At 43.9% G+C, this 26,423-nt stretch overlaps 2 protein-coding genes across 14 annotated transcripts in view; one reads left to right on the forward strand and one right to left on the reverse strand.

Annotated features, from left to right (window-relative positions):
• The window catches only part of DNAH11 (dynein axonemal heavy chain 11), a 348,284-nt gene extending 329,741 nt beyond the window's left edge, over positions 1 to 18,543 (forward strand). For 8 of the 10 annotated variants that reach the window (XM_021063432.1, XM_021063430.1, XM_021063433.1 and 5 more), the window contains 6 exons: positions 3,623 to 3,865; positions 8,828 to 9,010; positions 9,348 to 9,463; positions 15,303 to 15,415; positions 15,960 to 16,100; positions 17,321 to 17,568. In XM_021063432.1, the coding sequence (XP_020919091.1) occupies positions 3,623 to 3,865; positions 8,828 to 9,010; positions 9,348 to 9,463; positions 15,303 to 15,415; positions 15,960 to 16,100; positions 17,321 to 17,568 (1,044 nt within the window). Of the gene's footprint in view, positions 1 to 3,622; positions 3,866 to 8,827; positions 9,011 to 9,347; positions 9,464 to 15,302; positions 15,416 to 15,959; positions 16,101 to 17,320 lie in introns of all 10 variants that reach the window. The other 2 variants (XM_021063431.1, XM_021063429.1) reach the window with 1 other exon arrangement.
• Positions 16,983 to 26,423, reverse strand: part of CDCA7L (cell division cycle associated 7 like) — a 40,521-nt gene continuing 31,080 nt past the window's right edge. For 2 of the 4 annotated variants that reach the window (XM_003482681.4, XM_005656682.3), the window contains exons 4-10: positions 24,339 to 24,716; positions 22,793 to 22,864; positions 22,508 to 22,678; positions 21,510 to 21,635; positions 20,403 to 20,552; positions 19,247 to 19,383; positions 16,983 to 18,704 (exon numbers count right to left, since the gene is read on the reverse strand). In XM_003482681.4, coding sequence (XP_003482729.1) covers positions 18,674 to 18,704; positions 19,247 to 19,383; positions 20,403 to 20,552; positions 21,510 to 21,635; positions 22,508 to 22,678; positions 22,793 to 22,864; positions 24,339 to 24,716 — 1,065 coding nt within the window. In that variant the 3' untranslated portion in view covers positions 16,983 to 18,673. The remainder of the gene's footprint in view (positions 18,705 to 19,246; positions 19,384 to 20,402; positions 20,553 to 21,509; positions 21,636 to 22,507; positions 22,679 to 22,792; positions 22,865 to 24,338; positions 24,717 to 26,423) is intronic. The other 2 variants (XM_013989572.2, XM_013989573.2) reach the window with 2 other exon arrangements.

Genomic DNA, 26,423 nt, shown 5'->3' on the forward strand with positions numbered 1-26,423 from the left:
CAGGTTCACCCATGGTAGAGTGTGTATCAGTATTTCATTCCTTTTAAAGGCTAAAACATGTTCCATTGTATGGCTAGCACTCCATTTTGTTTATCTGTTCATCTCTTGATGGATATTTGGGGTGTTTCCACTTTGGGGCTGTGATGAGTAATGCTGTCATGAACATTCACACATCCGTGTCAGAATGGACATGCATTTCCATTTCTTTGGAGTTTTACACAGAAATGAAACTATGGGATCATATGGTAACTATAGTTAACATTTTGAGAAAACACCAAACTGTTTTCCAAAACGGCCACAGCATTTCTTTTCCCACTGGCAATGTATGAGGGTTCTGCTCTCTCCACATCCTCGCCAACACTTGTCTTGTTCATCTGTTTGATTTTTAGCCATCCTGGTAGGTGTGAGGTGGTATCACATTGTGGTTTTGTCTTGCATTTCCCTGAAGACTAATGATGTTGAGACTCTCTTTTCTGCGCTTATTGGCCATTTCTGCATCTTCTTTGAAGCATGTCAGTTTAGAACTATTGACTCTTTGAGGCATAACAACAGCCTTCGCAAACAGCCCTCCCACAAAGGCAAGATAGGTAGCCACTGTGCAGAGAGTTCGGGTCCCATCAGCAGGAAGCAGATTTTCATACAACGCCTTGAGTGAGACGGGAGAAGGCCTGGATTCAGAACTGCGATTCCCAAAGCTCCTTGAGTATGTTGACACCCTCACAGCTTTCTTTAAGGAGGAGAATGCAAGGCTCTTTGTGAACCAAGCCTTGCTTATCAAGCTTTTCTTGTTTGATATGATAGTAGGAATTTATGGCAGAAATTACGGAAAAACATGGTCAGGTTTTGTTTTTCCCTCTAGAAAATCAGGTGAAATAAACATGTTTGTTTCCAGGGCATAGGAAAGACCACAACTAATCTTTGTGAAAGGCTGCTGTGTGCCTAGCTATCTGCATACCTTGCCATTAAATTCTCACAGCCACAATCATTAGGCTGCTATGAAAAGCCCCATGTGACCAATGAGATTGAAGCCCAGATAAACTGCTGTAAGGCCACCAAACCATGGAGGGATGGGAATGAACCAGATCTGTCTGGCTGTAAATCTAAGCCCTTTCCTTTGACTGTTTTCCTTTGCTTTGCTCATTGCCCAGCAGACAGAAGGCACTCTTCACATATTTGTAAACGCACTGCCTAACTGTCTTTCCAGAAAGCCTGGCACATTTGCACTCCCAGCAGCATTATGTGACCGTGAACCCAAACAAATGTCCAGTTCCCATGCATTTTCAAAGTTGGAAGTGGCTCCACTTTTTGATGACATTTTCTCAAAACTCTGTTTAACTTCTGGCTGTGTTAACAGACATTGTAACTATGACTCTTAAAATTTCTTTTAACCAGTGAGCACTCACAGGGAAGACCAAGTCCTTATTTGTGGGGAATAAAATTCAGCTTGAATTTTATTCAATAGTCTAACTTTTGGTTTTAGTAGTCATATTTTGTGCCCTTATTTTTTTTTTTTTTTGGCTAATTTATGGATCTAATAATGGTGAGTTTAAATCTCCTTCACAGTTTTGTTTTGGTCATGCTGCATCAGGTGACACTTAAATTTTGGCTATTTCGTTATATAAAAATGAAATGATAGAAAATGTAACTAAATGAATAAAACACACCAAGCCAATGGATATTGGTAGTGAGATGGTATACATTGCTTCTTCTCTTATTTGTTGGGTCAAGGTCTCTGTTTCCAGCAACATGAAAGCCTGAATAACTTCAAAATCCTCCTGATACAAATAATAAACAGACATGCTGACTCTAACATTTAAATGCCTTTGGAATTCACAGAGAACAACTGAGCATTGTCCCGAAGGACATGGGCTCCCTGGGCAACGTGGGATTACAGGTTTGACAAGGAAGGAACAAACTGCCACTACTCACCCGATGACATGATGGTATAGAAAATTGGCACTTATTTTGTTGCCATGAGACTGTGAGTTCCTTAAGAACGAGGTTATGTGAAGCACTTATGCTTCCAAGGCTTATTTGGGGGATACTAACTGATCAGTATGTATTATTGAATGGATTCATCAATATTCATTTTGTCTCCAGGTGACAGGGAGAGGACCAGATGTCATAGCAGAATCACAGAGATAAAACCCAATTTCAGAAAGTGATTTTTTAAATTTAGGCATAAAGTAGCTACACTAGGTAGTTTTAAAAAATAGCCCCCTCCCCCCCGGACGTATAAGGGCATGTAGACAGAATTTACAGCACGAGAGGCTGGAGAAATTCAAACAGAGGTGTAATGGTCCCCTGGGAACCATAAAGAACGATCAAGCAAAACAAAATCTGAAATCATCCTGAGGTTAACTAGAAAAGTATAAGTACATGATTGACTCTGCCTGTAGCTGGTCAGAGACTGAAGCCCGTAAATTCTTTCGTTACTTTTGGAAGCACTACATTCTAACATTCAGAAAGTTTGGTGTCCCTGCTTGTATTGCTTTCCTGAGAACACTCCTCCCACAGAACATCTACCTTCTTCCTCAGCCCAAATGAAGCGGATGGGCATGATCAATGCCTGATCACTCCAGCCTTTCATTCATTAGGCAGTTATGTGTTAAGCACCAGTATGTGCCAGCAGCTGCCCCAGGATCTACAGATCTTGAGAAAGACAACACAAACTCTGCCCTGAGAAGCTCAAAGTCATGGAGTCACTGATTTGACTCTTAGAATATACTGTCCTAGAACATGCTAGGTATACACACACTCACACATATTTCTTAATAGATGCACATATAATTACGTGTGTTTACAAAACTCACACGTATAAATATAAAACAATTCGAAGTAGTATAGTGGAAATTACTGCTAAGTCATACTCAAATGAGTTCAGAATTGAGATTAGAATCAGGAGTTCCCACTGTGGCAAAGCAGAAACAAACCCTACTAGTATCTCTGAAGATGCGGGTTCAATCCCTGGCCCTGCTCGGTGGGTTAGGGATCTGGCATTGCCATGAGCTGTGGTGTAGGTCACAGACATGGCTCAGGTTCCACATGGCTGTGGCTGTGATGTAGGCCAGCAGCTGTAGCTCCGATTTGACCCCTAGCTAGGAATTTCCATGTGCTGTGGGTGTGGCCCTAAAAAGCAAGCAAACAAACAAACAAAGAAAAACACCTTCAAGAATTAAGATTAAAATCAAACATATTCCCCAGGCAACTTACTCTAAGTCTCAATTTCTCTCTGCAAAAGGGGGATGTTTGAGAGTATCAGTGACCTGAAGCATGTAACAGGATGACCAATACACAGTAGGTGGCTCAGCATCTGTCCGTCCCCTGTGTGTGTGTGTGTGTGTGTGTGTGTGGATTGTGTTCTCCCAAGCAAACGTAAACTAAATCTTCTTAGGGCTAGGATTCATGTGTGTTCCTTGGACTCCTCCTCAGAGGTCAGCCTGGGGCCGTACACAGAGCAGAGCAACTGACTACAAAGAGGGTCATGATATATTTTAGAGAGCCTACTCTCTATCCAGCATTGCACTGGGATGTCTTACCAGAGTGCCCTCAAGGTGTTTAGGAAGTGAAGATTGACGTTCGCTTAGATTTGGAATAACTGACTTTACTTTTGTGGTTGAAGATTGATGATGAGCTGATGCTGGCACCAGGATTTGCAGCCCCACCTAATCTGGATTATTCAGGCTACCACCAGTACATAGAAGAGATGCTTCCTCCAGAAAGCCCAGCACTGTATGGCCTCCATCCAAATGCTGAAATAGAATTCCTGACAGTGACATCCAACACTCTCTTCAGAACTTTGCTGGAGATACAGCCCAAGAATGCACTCAGCAATGAGGAGCTGGGACAGTCCACAGAAGACAAGGTAGAGGGTCCTTGTTTCTTTTCTCTTGAGGTATATTGTACATGCAGTGCCATACACCAATCCTTGTGCACAGCTCAAGGAATTTAACCTTTGTGTACACACACGTAACCACCCCCTGGATCAAAATACAATTTCCCACCCTCCCATCCATGAGAAGGATGCTCATGCTTACCAATCCATACCCTCTCCATGCTAGGCCAAAGGCTTCCCTGCGTTTAAACTTCAAATATATGCAGTCATATGGGATGCGCTGGTTTATGTCTGGCCCATGTCATTGCATGGACCAATGGTTCATTGTTGTTTGGTATTCTGTTCTTTGAATATGTAATTCTTTATTTATTCCTTCTATGGGGAATGAATGCTTGGATTGTTTCTAGCTTTTCACTATGATGAATTTCACAGTCATCAACATTCTTGTATAGTCGTTTGTCAGTAGACAAAGGTAACTCCCAAAGGTATCTGCTCATAAAACTCATTATTTTATACCCAGAAGTAGACCTGCTGGATCAAAGGGTATAATGTTCACCTTTAGGAGATACTCCCAGTTTTCCAAAGTGGTACCTCCTCCCAGCAGTATCTGTAAATTCCAGCTGCTTCTGCTCCTTGCAGTCTCGTTAGGTTCATTATGATTCTTAACTATGTATTCCTCAGTTAAGGCATAATATTGAGCATTTTGTTCACATACTTCTCATGGCCTTTTGGATATATTTTCATGTGAAGTACCTGTTTAAGTTGCCCAATTTTTAATTAGGTTGTCAATCATTTCAATATTGATTTGTAAGAACTCTTTATTCTAGACGTGTGTCCACTGTTAGGTATATGTATTGCAAATTTCTTCTCCAAATGTCTGGCTTACCTTTCATTCAGTATGTTTTTGGCTCTGTCATTTTCTTAGAGTATGTTTTTTTCACATGTTCTTGGGAGTTTTTCATTATCATTCTTTTGAAGGCATTGTCATAGAATGCTGGGGATGAGAAATGGACATCAAATAATTTTATTTTACCTTTAGATTGAAATCTTGTTCCTCATTAATTTAAAATCTGAAGCTTACTTCCCCCAATAAACTAGCCTTTATTTCTCTCAAAATGATCAAGAAAGGCTTTCAGTTGTGGGAACACATTAAACATGAGCTCTATTAAAGTGAGGTCCTAGGAAATTTCCACATTATTTCTTAAAATTTTTCAATTATTTAGTGAACTGAAGTCATTCATTAAGACACTCATTTATAACTTAGAAGCTTTAGAATTTGTCATGGCAGGTTTTATCCTAACTATATGCTATAGTGTGTGTGTGTATATATATAGAATATATATATATAGAATATTCTATATATATATACTAACATCTTCCATATATGAGCCACACGGGAAGTCCGACATCTTCCATATGTAAATGTTACATATTTTTTAAGCTGAAAGAGGGAAAAATTAATACATTTGTGGAAAGCTATATTGTTAAAGCAGAAAGGTGGGTGCAGTCTTCACTGAGTTTTAGGGCTTCAATCTTTCCAACAGGAAGGTGATCATTAAACCATATTATACAAAACAAATGAGGTCAAGATGCTTTGGCATCTCCCATGGGTAAACTGATTGTAGCAATGGTCATGTGCTGAATGTTTACATACTAGGCACTATGGAAAGTGCTTTATAAATACATCATTTAATCCTCAATAGCTCTGAGTGCTAGGATCTCTATCTCAGAGATAGGCTTAGATGACTTGCCAAGGCCAGATAGCTAGAAACAGCCACTGAGGGAAACCAAATTCTAGCTGTGTCCCAAAGCCTTTTTTTTTAATTATTAAAATTTTTAATTAAAGTATAGTTGATTTATAATGTTTCTTAATTTCTGTTGTACAGCAAAGTGACCTAATCACACACAGTTCCCTGTGCCATACAGTAGGACCCCATTGCCCCTGCATTCCAAATTTAACAGTTTGTACCCACCAACCCCAAACTCCCCCCTCCATACCAGTCCCTTCCCCACCTTGCCTGGCAATCACAAGTCTACTCTCTTTGGCCTTGATCTGTTTCTGTTTTGTAGATTGGATCATTTGTGCCATATTTTAGATTACACATATAAGTGATATCACATGGTATTTGTCTTTCTCTTTTCTGACGTATTTCACTTGGTATGAGAATCTCTAGTTCCATCCATGTTACTGCAAGTGGCATTATTTTTGTCCTTTTTAATGGCTGAGTAGCATTCCATTGCATATAGGTACCACATCTTCTTAATCCATTCCTGTGTAGATGGACATTTAGATTGTCTCCATGTCTTGGCTATTGTGAATAATGCTGAAATGAACAAAAGGGTGCATGTATCTTTTTGAATGAATGTTTTGTCCAGATATATGCCCAGGAGTGGGATTGCTGGATCATATGGTAGTTCTGTATTTACTCTTTGAGTTACCTCCATACTCTTTTTCCATAGCAGTTGTGCCAGTTTACATTCCCACCAACAGTGAAGAAGCGTTCCCTTTTCTTCACACCCTCTCCAGCATTTGTTATTTGTTGACTTGTCATTGATGGCCATTCTGACTGGTGTGAGGTAAAAACCTAATTGTAGTTTTGATTTGCATTTCTCTAATAATCAGTAATGTTGAGCATTTTTTCATGTGCCTGCTGGCCATCCATATGTCTTCTTTGGAGAAATGTCTATTTAGGTCTTCTGCCCATTTTTCAATCAGTTTTTTTTTTTTTTTTATTGTTGAGTTGTATGAGTTATTTGTATATTTTGGAAATTAGGCCCTTGTCTGTTGCATCATTTGCAAAGATTTTCTCCCATTCTGTAGGTTTCTTTTCATTTTTTAATGGTTTCCTTTCCTGTGCAAAAGCTTTTGAGTTTAATTAGGCCCCATTGGTTTATTTTTATCTTTATTGACCTTATTCTAGGAGGTGGATCCATCAAGATGTTGCTGTGATTTATGTCAAAGTGTGTTCTGCCCATGTTTTCCTCTAGGAGTTTTGTGGTATTTGACCTTACAGTTAGGTCTTTAACCCATTTTGAGTTTATTTTTGTGTACGGTGTTAGAGAGTGTTCTAATTTCATTCCTTTATATGTAGCTGTCCAGTTTTCCCAGCACCACTTATTGGAGAGACTGTCTTTCTTCCACTGTATGTTCTTGCCTCCTTTGTCATAGATAAGTTGACCATAAGTGTTTGGGTTTATTTATGGGCTTTCTATCCTGTTCCATTGATCTGTATTTCTGTTTTTGTGCTAGTATCATATTGCTTTGATAACCATAGCTTTGTAGTATTGTTTGAAGTCAGGGAACCTAATTCCTCCATTTCCTTTTTTCTTTTCAATATTGCTTTGGCTATTTGGTGTTTTTTGTGTTTCATACAAATTTTGAAATATTTTGTTCTCGTTCTGTGAAGACTGCACTTGGTAATTTGATAGGTATTGCATTTAATCTGTAGATTGCTTTGGGTAGTACAGTCATTTTGACAGTATTGATTCTTCCAGCCCAAGAGCATCGTATATCTTTCCTTCTGTGTCATCTTTGATTTCTTTCATCAGCATCTTGCAGTTTTCAGAGTATAGGTCTTTGTCTCTTTAGGTAGGTTTATGCCTAGGTATTTTATTCTTTTTGAAGTTATGGGAAATGGAACGGTTTCCCTAATTTCTTTTTCTGATCTTTCATTGTTAGTATATAGAAATGCAGTCAATTTTTATGTATTAATTTTGTATCCCGTAACTTTGCCAAATTCATTGATGAGGTCTAACAGTTTTTGGGTGGTGTCTTTAGGACTTTCTAGGTATAGTATCATGTCATCTACAAACAGTGATAGTTTTCCTTCTTCCTTTCCAATTTGGCTTCTTTTTATTTCTTTTTATTCTCTGATTGCCATTGCTAGGACTTCCAAAACTTTGTTGAATGGTAGTGGTGAAAGTGGACATCCTTTTCTGGTTCCCGATCTTAGTGGAAATGTTTTCAGTTTCTCACCATTGAGAATGATGTTAGCTATGGGTTTGTCATGTATGTCTTTTATTATGTTGAGGTAGGTTTCCTCTACGCCCACTTTCTGGAGAGTTTTTATCAGAACAAGTGTTGAATTTTGTCAAAAGCTTGTTCTGCATCCTAAACCATTCTTTTACCTAACTTCCCTACTACACAGTGTTTCATACTCTGCTGCTATAAATGAGCTCAAGATTTCAAGATCTGACAAATAACCTGCCAGGATGCTAAAGCAATGTGCAAGCAGCACATCAGTCTACAGGCAGTAATCCAAGAAATCAAGGAAAGAGGGGAAGCTGCCTGAGGCTGAAGACAGGCAATATTTTCCAATCTTTTGTCCATCTTAGGTATCTGTTGGTTTTCCCAGCTCAATAAAACTTCACATTAGAGTAATATCCACATCAGAATACTTAATGTACATATGCACATCTTTGGTAAGTAAATCATTTCTTTAGGGCAACAGCTCTACAAGAGAGAGGCTTGCTTGTTGTTTAAAGTATTGATCCAAATTGCCCCCCTCCCCAATTTTAGGATGTGTCAGTTGCAAGGGCAGCATCACAAACTCACCAGAATGAGCTCAAGTTTAAAGGGCATCTTTGGTTCATGTGACTTTGTCAGTGATTTTTTAAATTAGCAGATTGCAAAATGTGCTATGCAAACGTTGATGTCTGATGATCATATCGTTATGAACAAAGGAAATGTAGTTGATGACAGTTCTTATGTTCCATAAGTGCTAACAGCGAATAAACTGCAAACCAAGAGTAGCACCTCTCTGACTAGATCATGGGATGTCGAGGAGGAGGAGGAGTTGCACTGATTCAGGGGAAGCTGAGGTGATTGACAGTACTACTCTGGGAGTTAGTAGACATATTTTAAACTCATTAGCAAGCATCTTTGGGAGTTGTATGATATATTCTTAGACTTAGAAAATAGAGGATATATGGCCACCATGACCAAAGATTAAATAAAAGGAGTTAAATGTCTGCATCTGTTAATGATTGAAGGTTAAGAATGTCTTGGAGGACATTTTGGAGAAACTTCCAGAAGAGTTCAATATGGCAGAGATAATGCAAAAAAATCCAAACAGAAGCCCCTATGTTCTTGTTTGCTTCCAAGAATGTGAGAGGATGAATATTCTCCTTCAGGAAATCCGTGTGTCACTTCAACGATTAGACCTTGGTTTGAAGGTGAGTTTAAAAGTGGGCCTAGAGGGAGTTCCCACTGTGGCTCAGCAGTAACGGACCCAATTAGTATCCATGAGGATGTGGGTTCAATTTCTGACCTTGCTCAGTGGGTTAAGGACCCAGCATTGCTGTGAGCTGTGGTGTAGGTCGCAGATGCAACTTGGATTCCACATTGCTGTGGCTGTGGTGCAGGCCAGCAGCTACAGTTCTGATTCAACCCCTAGCCTAGAAACTTCCGTATGCCATAGGTACGGCCAAAAAAGGGGTGGGGGGGGGGAACTAGAGCAAACTTCCCCACATTAAAAGCTATTCATGATGTGGCCTTTTCTCTCCTTGCAAGGGGGAACTGACATTGTCTCCTGATATGGAAGCCCAGCAGTCTGCATTGAGTTATGATGCTGTACCAGACACTTGGAGCAAAGTGGCTTATCCCTCTACTTATGGCCTGGCCCAGTGGTAAGCTGCCCCACGCCTATCCTGGTGGCCTGTCAGCCTCAGTGCTGGTCTAGTGTTCTGAATTGTGCCTTAAGAACAATGAAAATTGTGTTCTGTGATAGTAGTCTGCTATAACTGTTTCGCTTGTTTCCTTGGTGTGTTGCTTCAAAAGCAAAAATCAAAAGTCAGAGTCAGAGCCAGAACAAGATTCGAATTCAGCTTCTTACTTATTAGCTATCTGATCTTGGCCACAATACCGAACCTCAGTTTATCATCTGAAAAATAAGAGTTGTTCACAACTCCTTGAATTGTTAGGATTCAAATGGCCATGGAAAGTACCCTTAAGTTTACTTGCATGTCACCTTATACCCTTATTTTCAAAGCCAGTGATTACTAATGCCATTTCATAGTGAACTTTTTAAATGGCATGCAGTGAACCAGATTGCCTTCAATGTGTGGGTGTGACGGCAGAGGTGTGCCACGAAGCCAGGGACAGAAATCGTTCCCTGAAGGCTGTATCCAACTACCACTTGGCCTTGGTAGTCAATACAGGAAGATTCACAAGGCTGTCTCTAGTCTTGGCTTTCCCATGTAGAGATTCTTTACCCTTACTTTCCTGAAGTTTTCTTCCATGAACCAGAATGCTGCTCCGATCCTTAAACTGGAAGATCCCCTTAGAATTCCAAATGCCTGTAGATTGGCACTGCTTTGCCCCCGCCCCCCCCCCCGTCCCCACCCCCCCCCCCCAGGCAAGCTGATGTTTGTTGTGGGAGATACACAGACACCACAGGTGGCAGCAAAGCATGGCTTCGGGGAAGAGGGGGCAAAACCTCTCGCTAGATTTGTTAATGATATGAGTATCTAAAATCAGATTTTATATTTCCAGCAAAGAAGGATTTTTATTTACAGTTAAATTTTAATACAGTAACTTTTGGACTTTTTTTCCACCATCTTATTTTGTGCTTCCTAATGTCTACATTTTTCTTAACTTTTTTTCTAACCTTTCCTGTCAGTTTAATAGTTGTCCCATGTTCTATTATTTTAAGAAGACTCTTGACATTGTAACCTAAACACTTTCTTTTTTTTTTTTTTGTCTTTTTGCTATTTCTTGGGCTGCTCCCACAGCATATGGAGGTTCCCAGGTTAGGGGTCCAATCGGAGCTGTAGCCACCGGCCTACGCCAGAGCCACAGCAACTCGGGATCCGAGCCACGTCTTCAATCTACACCACAGCTCATGGCAACGCCGGATCGTTAACCCACTGAGCAAGGGCAGGGACCGAACCCGCAACCTCATGGTTCCTAGTCGGATTCGTTAACCACTGCGCCACGACAGGAACTCCTCCCCTAAACACTTTCTAACACGACGTAAAGTCAATACTTTTTCCTGGAGTTCCCGTCGTGGCGCAGTGGTTAACGAATCCGACTAGGAACCATGAGGTTGCGGGTTCGGTCCCTGCCCTTGCTCAGTGGGTTAATGCGTTGCCGTGAGCTGTGGTGTAGGTTGCAGACGCGGCTCAGATCCCGCGTTGCTGTGGCTCTGGCGTAGGCCGGTGGCTACAGCTCCGATTCAACCCCTAGCCTGGGAACCTCCATATGCCGCAGGAGTGGCCCAAGAAATAGCAACAACAACAACAAAAAGACAAAAAAAAATAAAATAAAATACTTTTTCCTTTAGACCAATTAACCTCTTCTGGTCTGGAATTGTAGTTCAACTTCATTTTAAACCCACAGCATTTTTGTTTTGTTTATAGTTACTAATTATTTTTGCTTAATAGCACATATCACTTTCTTTGTTCATAGTTGTTTTCCTGTGCTTTAATTTCCAAGTAAACTCTCCTCATCCAAATGACTTGGGCAGAACTGGTATTAATATCTCTTCCTTTTTTTTTTTTTTTTTGGCCATTTCTAGGGCCACTCCCGGGGCATGTGGAGGTTCCCAGGCTAGGGGTCGAATCGGAACTGTTGCTGCTGGCCTATGCCAGAGCCACAGCAATGAGGGATCCGAACCACGTCTGTGACCTACACCACAGCTCACGGCAACGCCGGATCCTGAACCCACTGAGCGAGGCCAGGGATTGAACCCACAACCTCCTGGTTCCTAGTCGGATTCGTTAACCACTGAGCCACGATGGGAACTCCTTAATATCTCTTCTTTACAGACAACTGAGATGGATTTCATGTTTCTCCCAAGTCAATCCACATATTAATACTTTTATATAAGTTATTTATAGATAAGTAATTTGTCTACATGACAAATTTAAGTAAAACCATTTAAGCTTTGGCCATGAGATTCTACAACTTCAAGACAAAAAGAAATTTGACTTATTTTTGGCTGTTGAAAGACTGTCCCTTGGCAATCTTTTTAGGATGCTTTGTAAAGCTCACTTGCAAAGATGGCCTATGGTGAATCTGACATATGTTTGAGAAAATGTAGTTATAAATCAGTAGTGGTATAGAATATAGATCATTCAGGAAACCAGTGTTAAAAATCATATAACAAAATGATCTATTTTACCTGAGGCTCCTAGAGATTTGTCACTGTTCAGCTACTATGCACTATCAAAAAAATGTTAGATGACATTTTTTTTTTCTCACCATAAAGAGTATATCCAGAGATTGCCATGCTGGATTATAGTCACAAAAGGGATATCTCCTGAGAGAGTGTTTGCACACTCAGTTAGTTATATCTTTTTTTCCTCATCTTTTTTTTATTCCTTTGGCATAGAGTCCTGTTTATTTTTATTTCTAAAATAAAAGTGAGCCCCTTTCTGGTTGGTAAAAATTAAAGACATGCAGCTGCCATATTGGGGCCATGCCCTCAGAACCACAAAAGGCAAAGAGGAAGGGAAAGAAACTGGCTGGAGGCTCTCTCCGCTGCTGAATCCAGCCTGACTTCAGTCAGATTTCCTCTGGAACCTTCAGGTACAGAAGACAAAAATGCCATTCCTCATCACTGAGACAACAGTAAGAGCAGAAGCCTCATGGCTTCTTTGTGCATCTCACCCAAGTCTCCTTTATCCTGCATCCCGTCTTCATTTCACTCAAGGATGAAGTACACGGCAGACCTTTCGGCCGTATAGCATGGGGAATAAATGGTATTCTCTCTTTTAAATCTCTTTACTGCCTTCCCACGCATAATTAATAGTTTACCTAGGTGGCAAAGTCTAGATACAGTTATTTTCTCTGAACTTCAAAGTTTGAACTGCACTGTCTCCTGGCATTTATTACGGCTGACGAGTCTGTTCATAAACGTCCTTGTCATTCCTTCACAACTTGAGTTGTTCGCTCGGGGATGTTTTTGGGGTTTTTCTTTTAATCCTTCATGTTCTGTAATTTTTACTGCTCTATTTAGGTGTGATCTTAAAAAATGCATCCCACTTGGTACCAGGTGTTGTTAAAGATGTGAGTCCATGGTTGCTTCCACCCTGTACAGCTCCCAGCCCTCCTTCCTCCACCTACTGCTTTGCCCAGTCTCTCCATGATGTTCATCTGCCTGAAAGCTCCTTCTTTCAACCTGTGGGTCTCTGTGTTCTGGTTGATTTAGTCAAGGTCTTCATTGTATCTTCAGGTGTCTCCTGTTCATTTGTCTACTGTTTCTCCCCTGAAGTTTAGAGATGTCACAGTCTAACGTCACTTTTTAGTCTCACGTTGCTTATTTTGAGGGAAGGGGAAAGTACCTGACCTAGTTTCAAAACCTTGTTCCTGTTTTTATGACTATTACTTTTCCCCTTACAGTGTAAAATATGTATTAGGAGTATTTCAGATTTCTTTTTTCTACTTTTTGGATTCTCGATCTTCCTGTTTACTGGTGGGTTTGGGTGCCCAATGATCAGTCATCGCTATACTCAAATGACAGTGTAGCTGCTTATAAAAACAATTTAACCTATTCGTTGTCAGAGGACTTTATAGGCCTTGCTCTATTCTCTCATCAGATGCTCTGTGGAGGTGTCTAAAGCTGATATAATTTTCCCCCTTATGAAAGGAGTTTTTTCCTGGCTATCTAGGAGATTCTCTATCTCCACAGTCGATATTAAGACACATCTTAGAAGTGATTACTGCATATCAACGTTTTCTTGAAACGTATGTCCCTGATTCTACAGATTTAAATTTGTAACTTAGGAAAACTCAATCTCTTTTAGAATCATACTAGAAAATATGTGTTCTGTTTGATTTCAGCATCCATCTTTTCACTCTAACCCTTTAACTCTTTATTTCTATTTCACTTTGTTGGGTTTTCTTATTTTTCTACCTTATGTTGCCTAATTTTTTGCTTTCATTTCTGTAATTGTTTTTATACTTCTGAGATCTTCCAGTTTCCTCATTTTCCTTACCTGATCACTTTAAACGATCATCTTGTTACACACACACTTCCTTTTTAGAAAAACTTGTCGCTGCAATGTTTATCTTCTTGTGACATCTTGAGATAGTCTTTTTCCAATCCTTGCTTTTCCTGTTCTTTACTTTGCCTTTCTTCTTTGTGGGATCTATCTTCAGGTAACTTTTCCTTAAACCAGCTACTTGAAAGAATTTAATATGGGGCAGGGCCCAGGGCCTTGTTCTAAGCTGGCAGGCATTTTCCTTGTGACCCCTATTGGAATGTCAATGTTTAAGCCTTTCCTCCTTCACAGCCCAAACTCACACAAGTGTTCTCTGCTTCTTAGGATGATTCCTCCTTCAACCCCCTGCATCCTTTGCCACTCTGAACAAAACCAGGTCCCAGGGAGCATCAGTGTGAACCCATGTAGCCCTCCCCCGGGAGAACTGCTTTGCTGGCTTTCAGGCTGGGCCATCCTCTCTGTGCTCCATCTCCTACCTCTGCTGCTCCATTTCCCCACTGTGTTTTTAGCAGCTCTTTAAACCTACTTTTCAAGGTTGCATGTATCTCCTAATTTCATGAAAGAAGTTCATTTTTTCCTTAGCCACTGTAAGCTAGCTTCCTCATAGGCATGTTTTACCTTCCTCATGGGTAGTTCCTACCTTGCATAATTATTGTGCTGACAGGACGAGAGAACCTGTGTAAAAACAGCACTTTCTCAAACCACAGGCTTAAGGTGGATGGAATGTGGTTAGTTCCCTTAATAACCTTTCCTTTCTTGCTTTCAGGTAATTACTGCACGTGGTAAGCCTACTGTCAGACATTCTTCTGCTCCTGCCTTTCCCAACAATTCTGGTCTTTGTAACAGTCATCACAGCCTTCTCCCACCACCCCATCCTCAGACACAGGGTGCTCTTTCCTGAGTGTCCCCACGTACCCTGCACATACCTCCCTGTTGGCGGTTGTCACCCCAAATCATACAGCACCTGTGCAATCACCACCTAGTACTGGAAGGATCTAAATAAAAGAGTGGTTGAATAAATGGAGCCGAATTCCCTACACTTCCCAGTATTTCTTGTCCCCAGTGGTAACAGTTGTGAGATAGAAAAATCTCACCAGGACAGTAAGTCCCATTATGGCTCAGCAGGTTAAGAATCTGAAATAGTGTCCATGAGGATGTGGGTTCAATCCCTGGTCTCACTCAGTGGGTTAGGGATCCAGCATTGCCACAAGCTGAGGCATAGGTAGCAGAGGTGGCTCAGATCCAGTGTTGCTGTAGCTGTGGTGTAGGTTGCAGGTTACAGCTCCTATTCCATCCCTGGCCCAGGAACTTGCGTGTGCTGCAGGTGTGGCCATAAAAAGGAAAAAAAAAAAAAATCTCAACAGGACATAATCTAGCCCTTTAAAGGGACAGTGTTAACGGTTTTACTGTACATCCATTGCGGACCTCTCTACCTTAACCCCAACCGCCCCCTCCCCAGTCTCATCTTACTGGAAAACTTCATTACCAAAAAATTTGTTTCTTCCTACCTTCTGTTCACCAGGTTTAATGATCTCCTCTTGCGATGCCGGGAACTCGATACCTGGACGCAAGATCTTGCCCTTCCAGCTGTGGTGTGGCTTTCTGGCTTCTTCAACCCTCAGTCCTTCTTAACTGGTAAGGGCTGGGGCAGGGTGGCCCCTGGTGCTGATAGAGCCGCGCTCCTAGCAGAGGTCCAGCCTGGCTCCCTCTGCGCCACTCCCCCTGCCCTGCTGACCAGCCTTTCTGTGGCAGCCACTACAGAAGAGGAGGAGGGACAGTGCCACTGCAAGGGACATAAAATGCCAAGCAGGAGAGGTGCAGCCAGGTGGGGTGGGATGGGATGTGGGTCACCCCAGTAAACATCTCCTGTCAAAGAGCCCACGGTCTCGCATGGCTCCACTCTGCCCAGTGGTGCTAAAGCAAAGGAGCCATAACCAAAGGGCATGGCTCTTCCAGTTGAACTCCATTCGCAAAAGCAGTGAGGTGGTCCTGCAGGCCCTTGTTTCCCAGTCTTGCACCAGGGTAGCCATGTGGAAATGCCCCAGAACCAAAAAAACCAAAAACGAAAAAAGAACCATGGGGCCAAGCAGGCCTCAGGTAGATGCTTCTTGGCTTACTGGTGGCTCTTGGAGCCCTTAAGTGTGTGACTTTGTCCCCCCCCCCCCCCCACTTCCCAAAGCAATCATGCAGACCATGGCACGGAAAAACGAGTGGCCACTGGATAAAATGTGCCTGACCATTGACGTTACCAAAAAAATGAAGGAGGATTACGGGCACGCCCCCAGGGAAGGTGCATACCTGCACGGGCTCCTCCTGGAAGGTAAGGCGCCCCGGGGAGTACATGTACACTTACTACATTCAGGACCTTCTCACTCAGGTTCAAGTTGGTTTCTGCTCTTCATTTATCCCATTTCTCAGCATGTATTCACACTAGCAGTTATTTACCTCATTTCCTGCTTTCAAACAGTTTAAATGCTAGGACCTCTATCCAGTGTAAGAGTTTAAGGGATTGAGGGTAATAGTTATCTCTTTAAGACTTACACTGAACTAACTTGGCCTTTTCTGCCCCCCATTTTTAGGGCCACACCGGCAGCATATGAAGTTCCCAGGCTAGGGGTTCAATCAGAGCTGCAGCTGCCGGCCTACGCCACAGCCACAGCAGCACCAGATCTAAGCCACGTCTGCGACCTATACCACAACCAAAGGCAACGCTGGATCCTTAACCCACTGAGCAAGGCCAGAGATCAAACCCACATCCTCATGGATACTAGTCGGGTTCACCACAGCTGGGCCACAATGGGAACTCCTATTTTGCTCTTTAATCAAAAAAGCTGTTTCTAAAAACTGTCAGTAACTTCACTCTTGTCATGAAATACCAGACTTCTCTAAGGCTTTAAGATGCCAGTCCATACTGTGACTGTTTAAGGTGGGAGTGGAGGGCGGAGAAGAGTATGCACTATTTTCCAAGTGTGTTCAGCCATGCATTTATCTTGGAAAGCATTTCCTCTTAGCCTAAAGGGCACTTTGAGAACTGCTGGGTCTCTGCCAAAAGATGCTCATTTGAGGCACAGGCCACAGGTTCAGATGTCTAAAGGCAAGTAGGTGATAAAAATGAGTGACCTGAACTTGGCCGCAGAAGGTGCACTGGGGAAGGAATGTGGTGAACTAGAGACGGCTACTGTCCATAAGCAGGTAGATTCACTTTTTTTTTTTTTTTTTTTTTTTTAAGGGAGGGCAAACCAGTTTGCGTTAGTGTGTCTGGAATCTGTTTTCATGGCAAGTTTTATACCTTTGATTGCAAACTATTTGCTGCTCACAGAGTAGTTCACACATTTAGAACAAGAGCGAGTCTATGCTTATATGCATGGCCCTGGGGCAGTAGGTATCTTAACGCCCCTGCCACCTGAGTCATGGGCCATCTTGGCAAGGAAGCCACTGACAGGCAGTAATGTGACAAAACCGGAATATTTATTGCCTCCAACAATTAGAGGATTGGTACCAACATGCAGCCCAGTTGCAACCCCTGTGTTTCTGCCGTAGGTGCCAGGTGGGACAGCCAGTCAGGAACCATTGTTGACGCCCACCTCAAAGAGTTAAGGTCCGCGATGCCAGTCATCTTTGCAAAAGCCATCCCCATGGACAGACAGGAAACCAAACACACCTACGAGTGTCCTGTGTATAGAACCAAAATGAGGGGCCCCAACTATGTGTGGACCTTCAGGCTGAAGAGCAAAGAGAAGACGGCCAAGTGGGTTCTGGCGGGCGTGGCTCTGCTGCTAGAAGCATAAAACAGCCCTGGCGCTGGGACTCCTCTTCCTCCAGGCTCAGCTGGAGCACAGTGAGGCTCTGCCATTGTTCCCATGCACAGTAATTATTCTTTCTAAGAGGCATAAAACATTCCGGCTTATGTAACTTTTAAGTAACTTAAATGTGCATTTTTGTTTAAAATACCATCCTTGAAAAGTAGAGAAGGGGGACAAAAAGAACCAAATGTAGAAAAACATATAGGACACCTACTGAGAATCTTATTCATGTTTTTTTTTTTAGCTTTCCCTAATTCCCCTTGACGCCCTCATCCCGCAACACAAAAAAGTACAGTATTTCTCACATTTACGTTGAACCTCAAAAACAATGTGGTTGGAAGTCTCCCAATCTACACGTGGTATCTAGTTCTTATAGACATTAAAATCTTTAAAAATTAGCCCTTATATTCTTTTAAAAGAGAGAAGCAATTGGCCCCAGGCAGTGGGCAAATTCTGAAGAGCCAGCCACTCCTGCTGCCTAGCAGCCCTCTAAGGCCTCCAGTGTCAGTCATGTGACAGTCCACTTTTCAAGTTTTTAGTAAAAATAAGACTCTAGTTCTGCGGTTAATTGCACTTTGTAATTTAGGGGAACATTCTTCAATATAAATTTCCAATGACCCAGAGCAGGTTAAGTAAAGAGCAACTGCATGGTCTGAACTATGGTCACTCATGATAAGGTAAACTCAAGGGGATGTGACCCCTGTAACAGCCTGGCCTCGAGTTACTGTTTGGGAGGTCGAAGGTCAATGCAACAGACATAATTCAACAGTGTCAAAGGCAAGAGCTGCTTATACAATATTTCCTCTGGAACCTACCTGAAACTTTAACCCCACCCCATTTAAACCGTGCTTTTTAATCATCTGCAGATGCTTTTAACAATTCTGTATCCAAACAGGCCTGGGTATACATGTGTGGAGATTCCTCTGTTGTCCTCCTGAGAAATCCTTTGTGAAGCGTAAACAATCTTTAAAAAATAGTATTTAGATCTACAAAAAATAATCTATATAAAAATACAACCATAAGAAATCTTAGGCACAAATGGCATGTCTTGCGGAGTAGTCCCCGGTGAGTTGGCTGATTCTTCCTTCTCTTAATTATCTTTTACCAGCTGCTTTTGCAGGCTGAGAAAAAATGGGAAACATTAGTGGGATGGAGGCAAAAACACAGCAGCATTCTAGGCTCAAGGCACAACAACCCTTTAGGGTGCGAGGTCCGAAACCAGTCTCCTGATGCCAGGTCAGTCCTGAGTCCTTATCTTGCATCCACAGTTGCAACAGGTTGCTGGCAGCCAGGACCTCCCCGGGGACTGACCTCACTCCCACATCCCTAACCCCACCTCCTGTCCCCAGTGCACGTGGCCCACGCCTCCCCTCTCTGCCAGTGGGGTCAGGGCTGCCTCTGGCCTTCACGGCTTGCCCTCAGCCTGCTGCTTACCTATTACTGTTTAACACAAGGAGGGGAACTTTTTAGCCAAGGAAGGAATTTTCCTAATAGAGAAGGATCCCAGTCCGGAGCGTTCCCAATGCCAACAGATAAAGAAGAATGGCTGGCACTCAGGGTAGTTGTTACGGCTCAGCTGAAATAAGGCAACGACCTGCCCAGAGGGGTCTCCCCTGTTGCACCCGGGGAATTACAATCCCCGTTTTTGATTTGGGAGGCTTACCTCTCCAGATACTCCTTAACGTTATTATAACCGTAAAACTTGGCCAGATGAATGAGGATGCCTGTGGCACAGCGGCCGTCACGCCTCCGACAGTAACTGCAGTTGCAGATGCCTCGGCAGGGAGGACAGATCCAATCCTAGGAGAGCAACGGCAGCACAAACGCCCACGCCCGTCATCGATGGCTCCCTCAAGACGAGGCTCTGACCAAGCCTGGCTCCAATCTCTGGGTGATTCCCCCCCCCCCCCCCGGGATGTGTATTCCTGTCTCCTTTCCTCTCGCATGTTCCCGAAAGGCCGATCACCCAAATCATTCATGCAGAAACACTGAAACAGATTGGTTTTAAACATGACCAGGTACATAATTAGTAGACATCGGTTCAAAACTTGGGGAGAATTTCAGGTCTCAGAGCAAGGGCCGGGCCCCTTACGACCTCAGACCTCACAGGTCACACACCCAGGAAGTCGGCCCTGCTTTTCAGAGTAGAGGGTTTCTCAGGTCACTCAAGCTGAGGGACAGTGGAATGCTGCTGCAAACTGGGAACGGTATATTTACCCCACGACTGCTGCAAGAAGAAGTCTTGCAGTGTGCACTGGTTAAGAGCACTCTGGAACCAGACTGCCCAGGTTCAAAGGCATACATACCAACCATCATATTATGTCTCATTTTACAGAGGGAACCAAGGCGTTGGGAGATTATATACCCACTTCATGAGGTTAAATGAATTAATAACTGAAATGAAATAATCTGTGCTAACAGACTTGAAACCGTCCAGCAGTGCAGGGGCACACAGAAAGCACCCTATACCACACAATACAGCCCCCTGCCTGGCCTGGCCCAGGCAAATCCAAGGTAAATAGCTGCTGGAGGAAAGACACACCACCAAACCACAACTCTAAGAAAGCCTGGCTCGACTCTGGAAAACCACACACACACTCTCTTCTCCTGCCTGTTGGTCAGCTTGCTCTCTTTCTAGAAGGAAACCCTGTTTTTCATTTCTGCCAGAGTCTTAAGAGGCAGGATAAGAGGAGGGTGGTGAGGGGTCTATAGAAACCAGAGCTCTGCAGTCCCCCATCCCCAGGAAAGGGCCCCAGGAGCCATTGTCAGCCCGCTTCCCTTCACCAACACAACCCAGGACGAATGAACACTGTTCTCACGGGGTCTAGTAGCGCTGATCTCACGTCCTCCCCGTAGCGATTCCGCAGGCACGGCCCGCAAAACTGCCCTCGCACCCCGCCGCAGCTCTGGTTCCGACACACCGTCTTGGTGTCGATGGTCTTCTGGCGACACTGATGGCAGGTGTTTCCCTGAGGGAGGCGGCGGTGAGTGGGTCAACGTGGCATTCACAGGGGATGCCCATGAGCCCACATGGACGTTCTCAAGTGCACGAAACTGCACTGCCTCTCCCCTAGACCCGAACAGTGCTGTTTCTCTGCCTCAAACGCTAGCACCCTCTGGTAGTCTGTAAGTACTTTTAGGTCTGGGACCAGATGAAATGGAGCGTGGAGCCCAGAAGAGATAAAATGATGGGAGAGGCTGGAGCCCCCAGGGCATTACTGAGTGGCCTTGAGCCCCGGGTGGCGTCACGTGGCTGCAGCCCAGATCCTACCAATCCGGTTATGTCCAGTATAAAATCTCCCAGTTTTAAAATGTGGACAACTAAACTGAAAGCCTTTTAATACTACGTTAAGACACAGTCCCATTATCTAAAAATGATGCAAAACTCTACAAAGTCAGCCTCTACATCACCATTATTTTTAAAGTGTAGGAATTCCCCAGGGGTCTAGTGGATAGGACTCATCACCATGGCCTGGGTTCAATACCAGGCTTGGGTACTGAGATCCCACACCAAGCCACTGCTCACCATGGCCAAAAATAAATAAATGAAATTTGGTAAAAAAAAAAAAAAAAATGTAACCCATTTCCTACCAACCAAAGATACTCTATCAAGCTTTAGTTTTTCCTACTGGTTATACAAGAAGCACATGATTTTTTCCAATGTTTAAAACATACAAACTGTATGATTAAGATAATAACAATTATAAACGTGCTTTTATAAGAAACTACACCTCTGCCGTCCATCCTTGCCCAGTTATAGCTGACCCTCCATATCAAGAGCCCACCTTCAAGCCCCTGGGAGTCGGCACAAGGGTGTAAACTCAGATACAGTCTAAAACAATGAAGGATTTCATTGTCCAGGTCCAGTGCCTTGGACTCCCGCTAAGAGTTACAATCATGCAAATTATTGGTGAGATCTACTTTACCAGAACTTTATCATAGATTTTATCTCGAACGGTTATGGCCACATTTTCTAAGTCCTCTTCGGTGATATCCTCCACTGGCCGAAAAGAAGATACACGGTGACGTCGTCTATATCCCTGGCATTTCCCCTGCAGAAAGAGCCAGAGCAGAACTTGGCATGAGATAGTTTGAGTGGTTAAAAAAAGAAAAATTCATAAACATTTTAAACTCCTCAGAGCTCTAGCAGCATTCATGTTCATTATGTCCCTCTTCTATTTCCTTGAAATCCTTTATTCAGTCAGTCAACACTGAGTTTAAAACAATGAAGGATTTCATTGTCCAAGTGCGAAGCTTTCTTTCCAGCAAGGTGACACAGGACATTAAATGTCACCTGCTGGAAACTCTCTGAGGTCAGGGAAGTGACCCACACGGAAGAGCCAGAACCACAAATGGGAAGGGGCCAAAGTTTCTTGCTCTGGACTGAAAGCACTTGCAACTCCTCATTCCTAAGACAGTTTAAAACAAGGAAGGATTTCATTGTCCAAGTCCAGTGCCTGGGACTCCCGATAAGTTACGATCATGCAAATTCTTAGTGAGATCTACTTTCCCTAAGTAGATCTACTAAGACACAAAGGAGAAAGACTGTGCTTTCCACAAGCAGAACCACGAAGCCACCCGGAGCCGTTATCAGGCCTTTCTAAGTCTCCACCGGAGAGGAAGCTGGGGTCCTGACCACTGAGCAGCAGCTCAGCTGAGAGAAAAGACCCTCTCTGTGGCCTACACCCTCACCCAAGAGCAGGCTCAGACTCTGGGTTCTTCTCGAGCATGGCCCTGGCAGCACGGGCGGTGCCAGGATCTTGGCTGCTAGGCAGCCTGTCGGCTGCTGCTGACCTCACTGCAGACCTACCGAGTCGGCACCTCAGCGCTTTGGACAAGCCCTGGGGTGACCGGGCTGAACGCTCCCATCTGAGGAGCTCTGGCTCAGACCAAGAAGCACTGGTTTATTATGGTCAGAAAATACCCCGCTCATCGTCTTCCTCCTCCTGAAACTGTAAAACTCCTCGGCGAACTTGGTGGCCGAGACGGTGAAGTTCTCCAGAGCAAACTTGTCGGGAGGCCGTGCGCTCCGGGCCGGGTTGGTGCGCCGCGTGATCTGTCCCTCCGAGAAGGCCCGCCTCGAGGTCTTCTTCTTCTGCAAGCGAGAGCACAGACACGCGCAACGGGCTGCTTGCTGCCACGACAGCCGCCTGGGAACCCAGCCTGTGCGTCAGGATTGGAATCAGTTACGATAAGGAGTTCCACTTACAGAAGCCGAGGTCGGGGTTCGGACCGGGAAGAAATCTGGCATGGAGTTCAATTCCGCCAATAACTGCGCAAGCTGAAGTTCGGAAGGAAGAAAGGATCTCGCGTAAACATTGCCAAGTCCACTCCATCCCACACCTTATCCCAAGCCTGCCACTTTGCAGCCATGAAAGTCATTCACATAAGATCCCAACCGTTGTTACCCGTTTAACCTCACATGTAGAGCGTTTAAGCTCCACAGGTAAGATGCTGATATCATCAGAGGAATAAATTCTATGCCCGTCCCTTATATGTAAGGACAGGACATGATGTAAACTGTCCCAGAAGGTCCAAGGCCTAGAGCATGAGGTTGGAATCATGACTGGGCCACTGATGAGCAGTGAGACTCTGCACCAAATCATTTTGGACACCTGCATCAAGTGGCATCACGTCAAAACAGAAAAGGCTGAACTAAATCATTCTGACAGTAACTTAGAGCGCCAAAACCCTGATCCTTTAAGTTGGTTAATTACTTACCCATGAAAATATTTCTAAATCAACATTTACAGACACCCAAGTAACAGGCATGACTATGCCCATCAAACAATGTCATTAGGGAATTCCCTGGTGCCTAGTAGTTGAGGACTTGGCATTGTCATGTCTGTGGCACACGTGTGATCCCCAGCCCGGGAACTTCCACATGCTGCAGTTGCAGCCAAAAAAAAAAAAAAAAAAAAAAGTAATTAGGATTTCTTTTACTTTTATGGGTATCACTAAAAAATCATGAAGAACATAGTTCTTATTTTAAAGATGCAGACAGATACAGTACTAAAAACTCCCCTTAGCTAAGCATAAATATGTCTTTGGATAAATTTCACCCAAAAGTAGGTTTTATATTTTCTTACATGACTTAGTAGACATGTAATGAGACTGCATACACAGTATTTCAAAGAAAAAATATACCAAAATACTAAATGTGAATATGAGTGATAGAATTATGTTTTCTGATTCTACATAAAAAACCAGAAAGCAAACAAGAGTTATTGGCTACATACAGAAAAACCAAATACACATAAAGATTTTACCTTGGTCCATTAATTATTCTCATGAAAACATTTTAAATGGATTCAGAACTGCTTGGTTCATTTTAATACGAGACTTCTTTCATTCCTTCTGCTGATGTCTTGAAACTACAGCATCTGGAGTGAAGTCATGTGCATCTGCCTGACATGCACAACATAACTCCTAAGTGGGCTTCGCAACATCCCCACTTACACTTTGCTTCTTGCTGCTGGGAACAGGCCCTCTCTTCTCTGTAAAATACCACTGCATAAGTGCAACTTAACTTGATTAAGAGTAATGGCATTAATCCAGGGCACCATGGAGGAGGCTAAACATGGTCCTGGGAGTCTCTGTTTCCAAACCAGAGCTAATCAGGTGATGAGTGCATGGGGTCCAGAACAAAGAGAGAGAACCCACAATACCCAGAGCACACTTCCTGATAAAAGCCAAAGCAGCAGCGGCTATGGGGGCACAGCCCTGGGAGCCCCAGCAGAGCTCAGCGGCCTTACCATGGCTTTGTTCTCCTTGATGTTCATGGTCCTTTTCAGCAGAGCATCCGAGCAGTCCTGGCCCTCATCCCTGGAGTCATCCTCAGACTCAGAGGCAGAATCTTCCCTTTCCTTCCTCTGTTTGCAGCTTGTCTTCCTTCCAAGAATTGCTCTTTTATTGTCCTGTAAGCGTGAGCCAGAAAACAACGGCTCAGAGGAGGTGTTCTTATCGGCTTTTTTGGCCAGTTTCCTGGTGGGGAATTGCAAGGCTACTCGAAGACCAATGCTGCTTCTTCTAGGCCTGCTTCTTCTAGACGTAGCCTTTGCTTCTTCATCATCTTCCTCTTCCTCACTCACAAAAGATGCTTCACCGTCATCACTCAGATCTGACTCCACGAGCTAAGGAAATGAAAGAACAAAGACACTGCCTATAATGGACCTTCAGAAAGACATAACCTTAGAACCACTCCGACGTTATTTTAGGGAAAGAGTAAACAGTTAAAAACATAGCCTTCCTGTTAGTATTGCCTCCTGAACTCTTCAATTAACACTCAGTCAGTGGATGGACAAAATCAAAGGGCAGGCTACTCTGTATTCTGGCCCAGCCACACCCATGAGCAGACGGTGTTCCCATGAGAGCACCAGGCTAGATGCAAAACGCTGACACGGTGGGGCTCCTCCACAATGGACCAACCAAGCTGGCACATCTGAGAGCCAAGATATATGGGACTGTTCACGACCTAAGACGTATCTTCAGGTAAAAATGTGGTGCTCAGTGCCCAGATAAAATACCATTTGGCCCTCAAGAGCAGGAACAGGACTCATGAACAAGAGTAACAGGAGTGACCTCAATTCAGTGACGAGACCAGGGAGCAGGCAGATGACCTGCCATCAGGCTCAGTGGGGGTACGCCATCCCCAGGACATGCTGGGTCCTCATTCAAGGACAGCCCCCCTCCCTTTTCTGTAAGAGCCAGGGGCTAAAATCAGGCAGGGAGCTCTGCGGATGGTTGCAGGCACCTGTTGCCGACAGCTCATGAATTCTCCGCCCCAATTTTCAATCTCCACTCGGTGCAGGTCTCCAGCATTAAAACCAAACTTAGTCTTACGTGTGAGAAGAACACAGTAAGAACAGAGGGCAATGGCCCAGGGGATAACGGGTGACATCTCAGATGCAAAGGACTCTTAGCCTTTAAACCCACAGCAGAGATGGGTTTAAGTATCAAGAGCAAGGCCATCATCCTTGATCACAGGCTGGTAAGGTCAGCCTGGGAACCTCCATCGGGAACTCCTGCTGTGAGGCCAGCCGAGAACAGCACGAGGAGGGGCCTGGGACTGACTTAAGTGATTGTGCTTCGTCCTCGGTGACCACCTCCGAAATTTCAGTTGGACTCAAGTTAAACATTTAAGGCAGAGGGAGGGAAAAACGGCAGGTAACTTCCAAACCTTGGTGTATGTGTCCGTCCACACCAAGCCAGGCAGAGAAAGAAGACGGACTACCGTTCTGATTTATCTATTTGAATATCCTCAACTTTCCAGGTCCAGAGCACTGGAATTCCAAATGGGGAGCTGCAGAGGAATCTACTTCAGAAGATGATGTTGGAGACTTTGAAGGAAGTAGCTCCCCTGACTAGCTTTATTCATTTATCATAATCGTCATCCAGCCTGCCTCTCTTTACCAACCATGTGGAGTAGCTTACTACAAAGGGCTGAAGTCAGGAAAGAGCATACTGGAAACACCAGCGGAGACCCAGACCTAAGGGGAAGAACACGGGGACCAGCACCATGGCCGTAGGCGTTTCCCATCTGGCAAAATCACATGACACCAAGGTAGAGTCACATCCCAGCATCAAAAAGGTGGTCTCGGAGTTCCTGTTGTGGCTCGGCGATTAATGAACCCAACTAGTATCCATGAGGACATAGGTTTGATCCCTGGCCTCGCTCAGTGGGTTAAGGATCCGGCATTGCCATGAGCTGTGGTGGAGGTGACAGACACGGCTCAGATCCAGCACTGCTGTGGCTGTGGCGTGGGCTGGCAGCTGTAGCTCCAAGTGGACCCCTAGCCTGGGAGCCTCCATATGTCCCTGGAGGTTAGGTACGGCCCTAA

This window comes from Sus scrofa, chromosome 9 (genome assembly GCF_000003025.6).
Source record: "Sus scrofa isolate TJ Tabasco breed Duroc chromosome 9, Sscrofa11.1, whole genome shotgun sequence".
NCBI lineage: Eukaryota > Metazoa > Chordata > Mammalia > Artiodactyla > Suidae > Sus > Sus scrofa.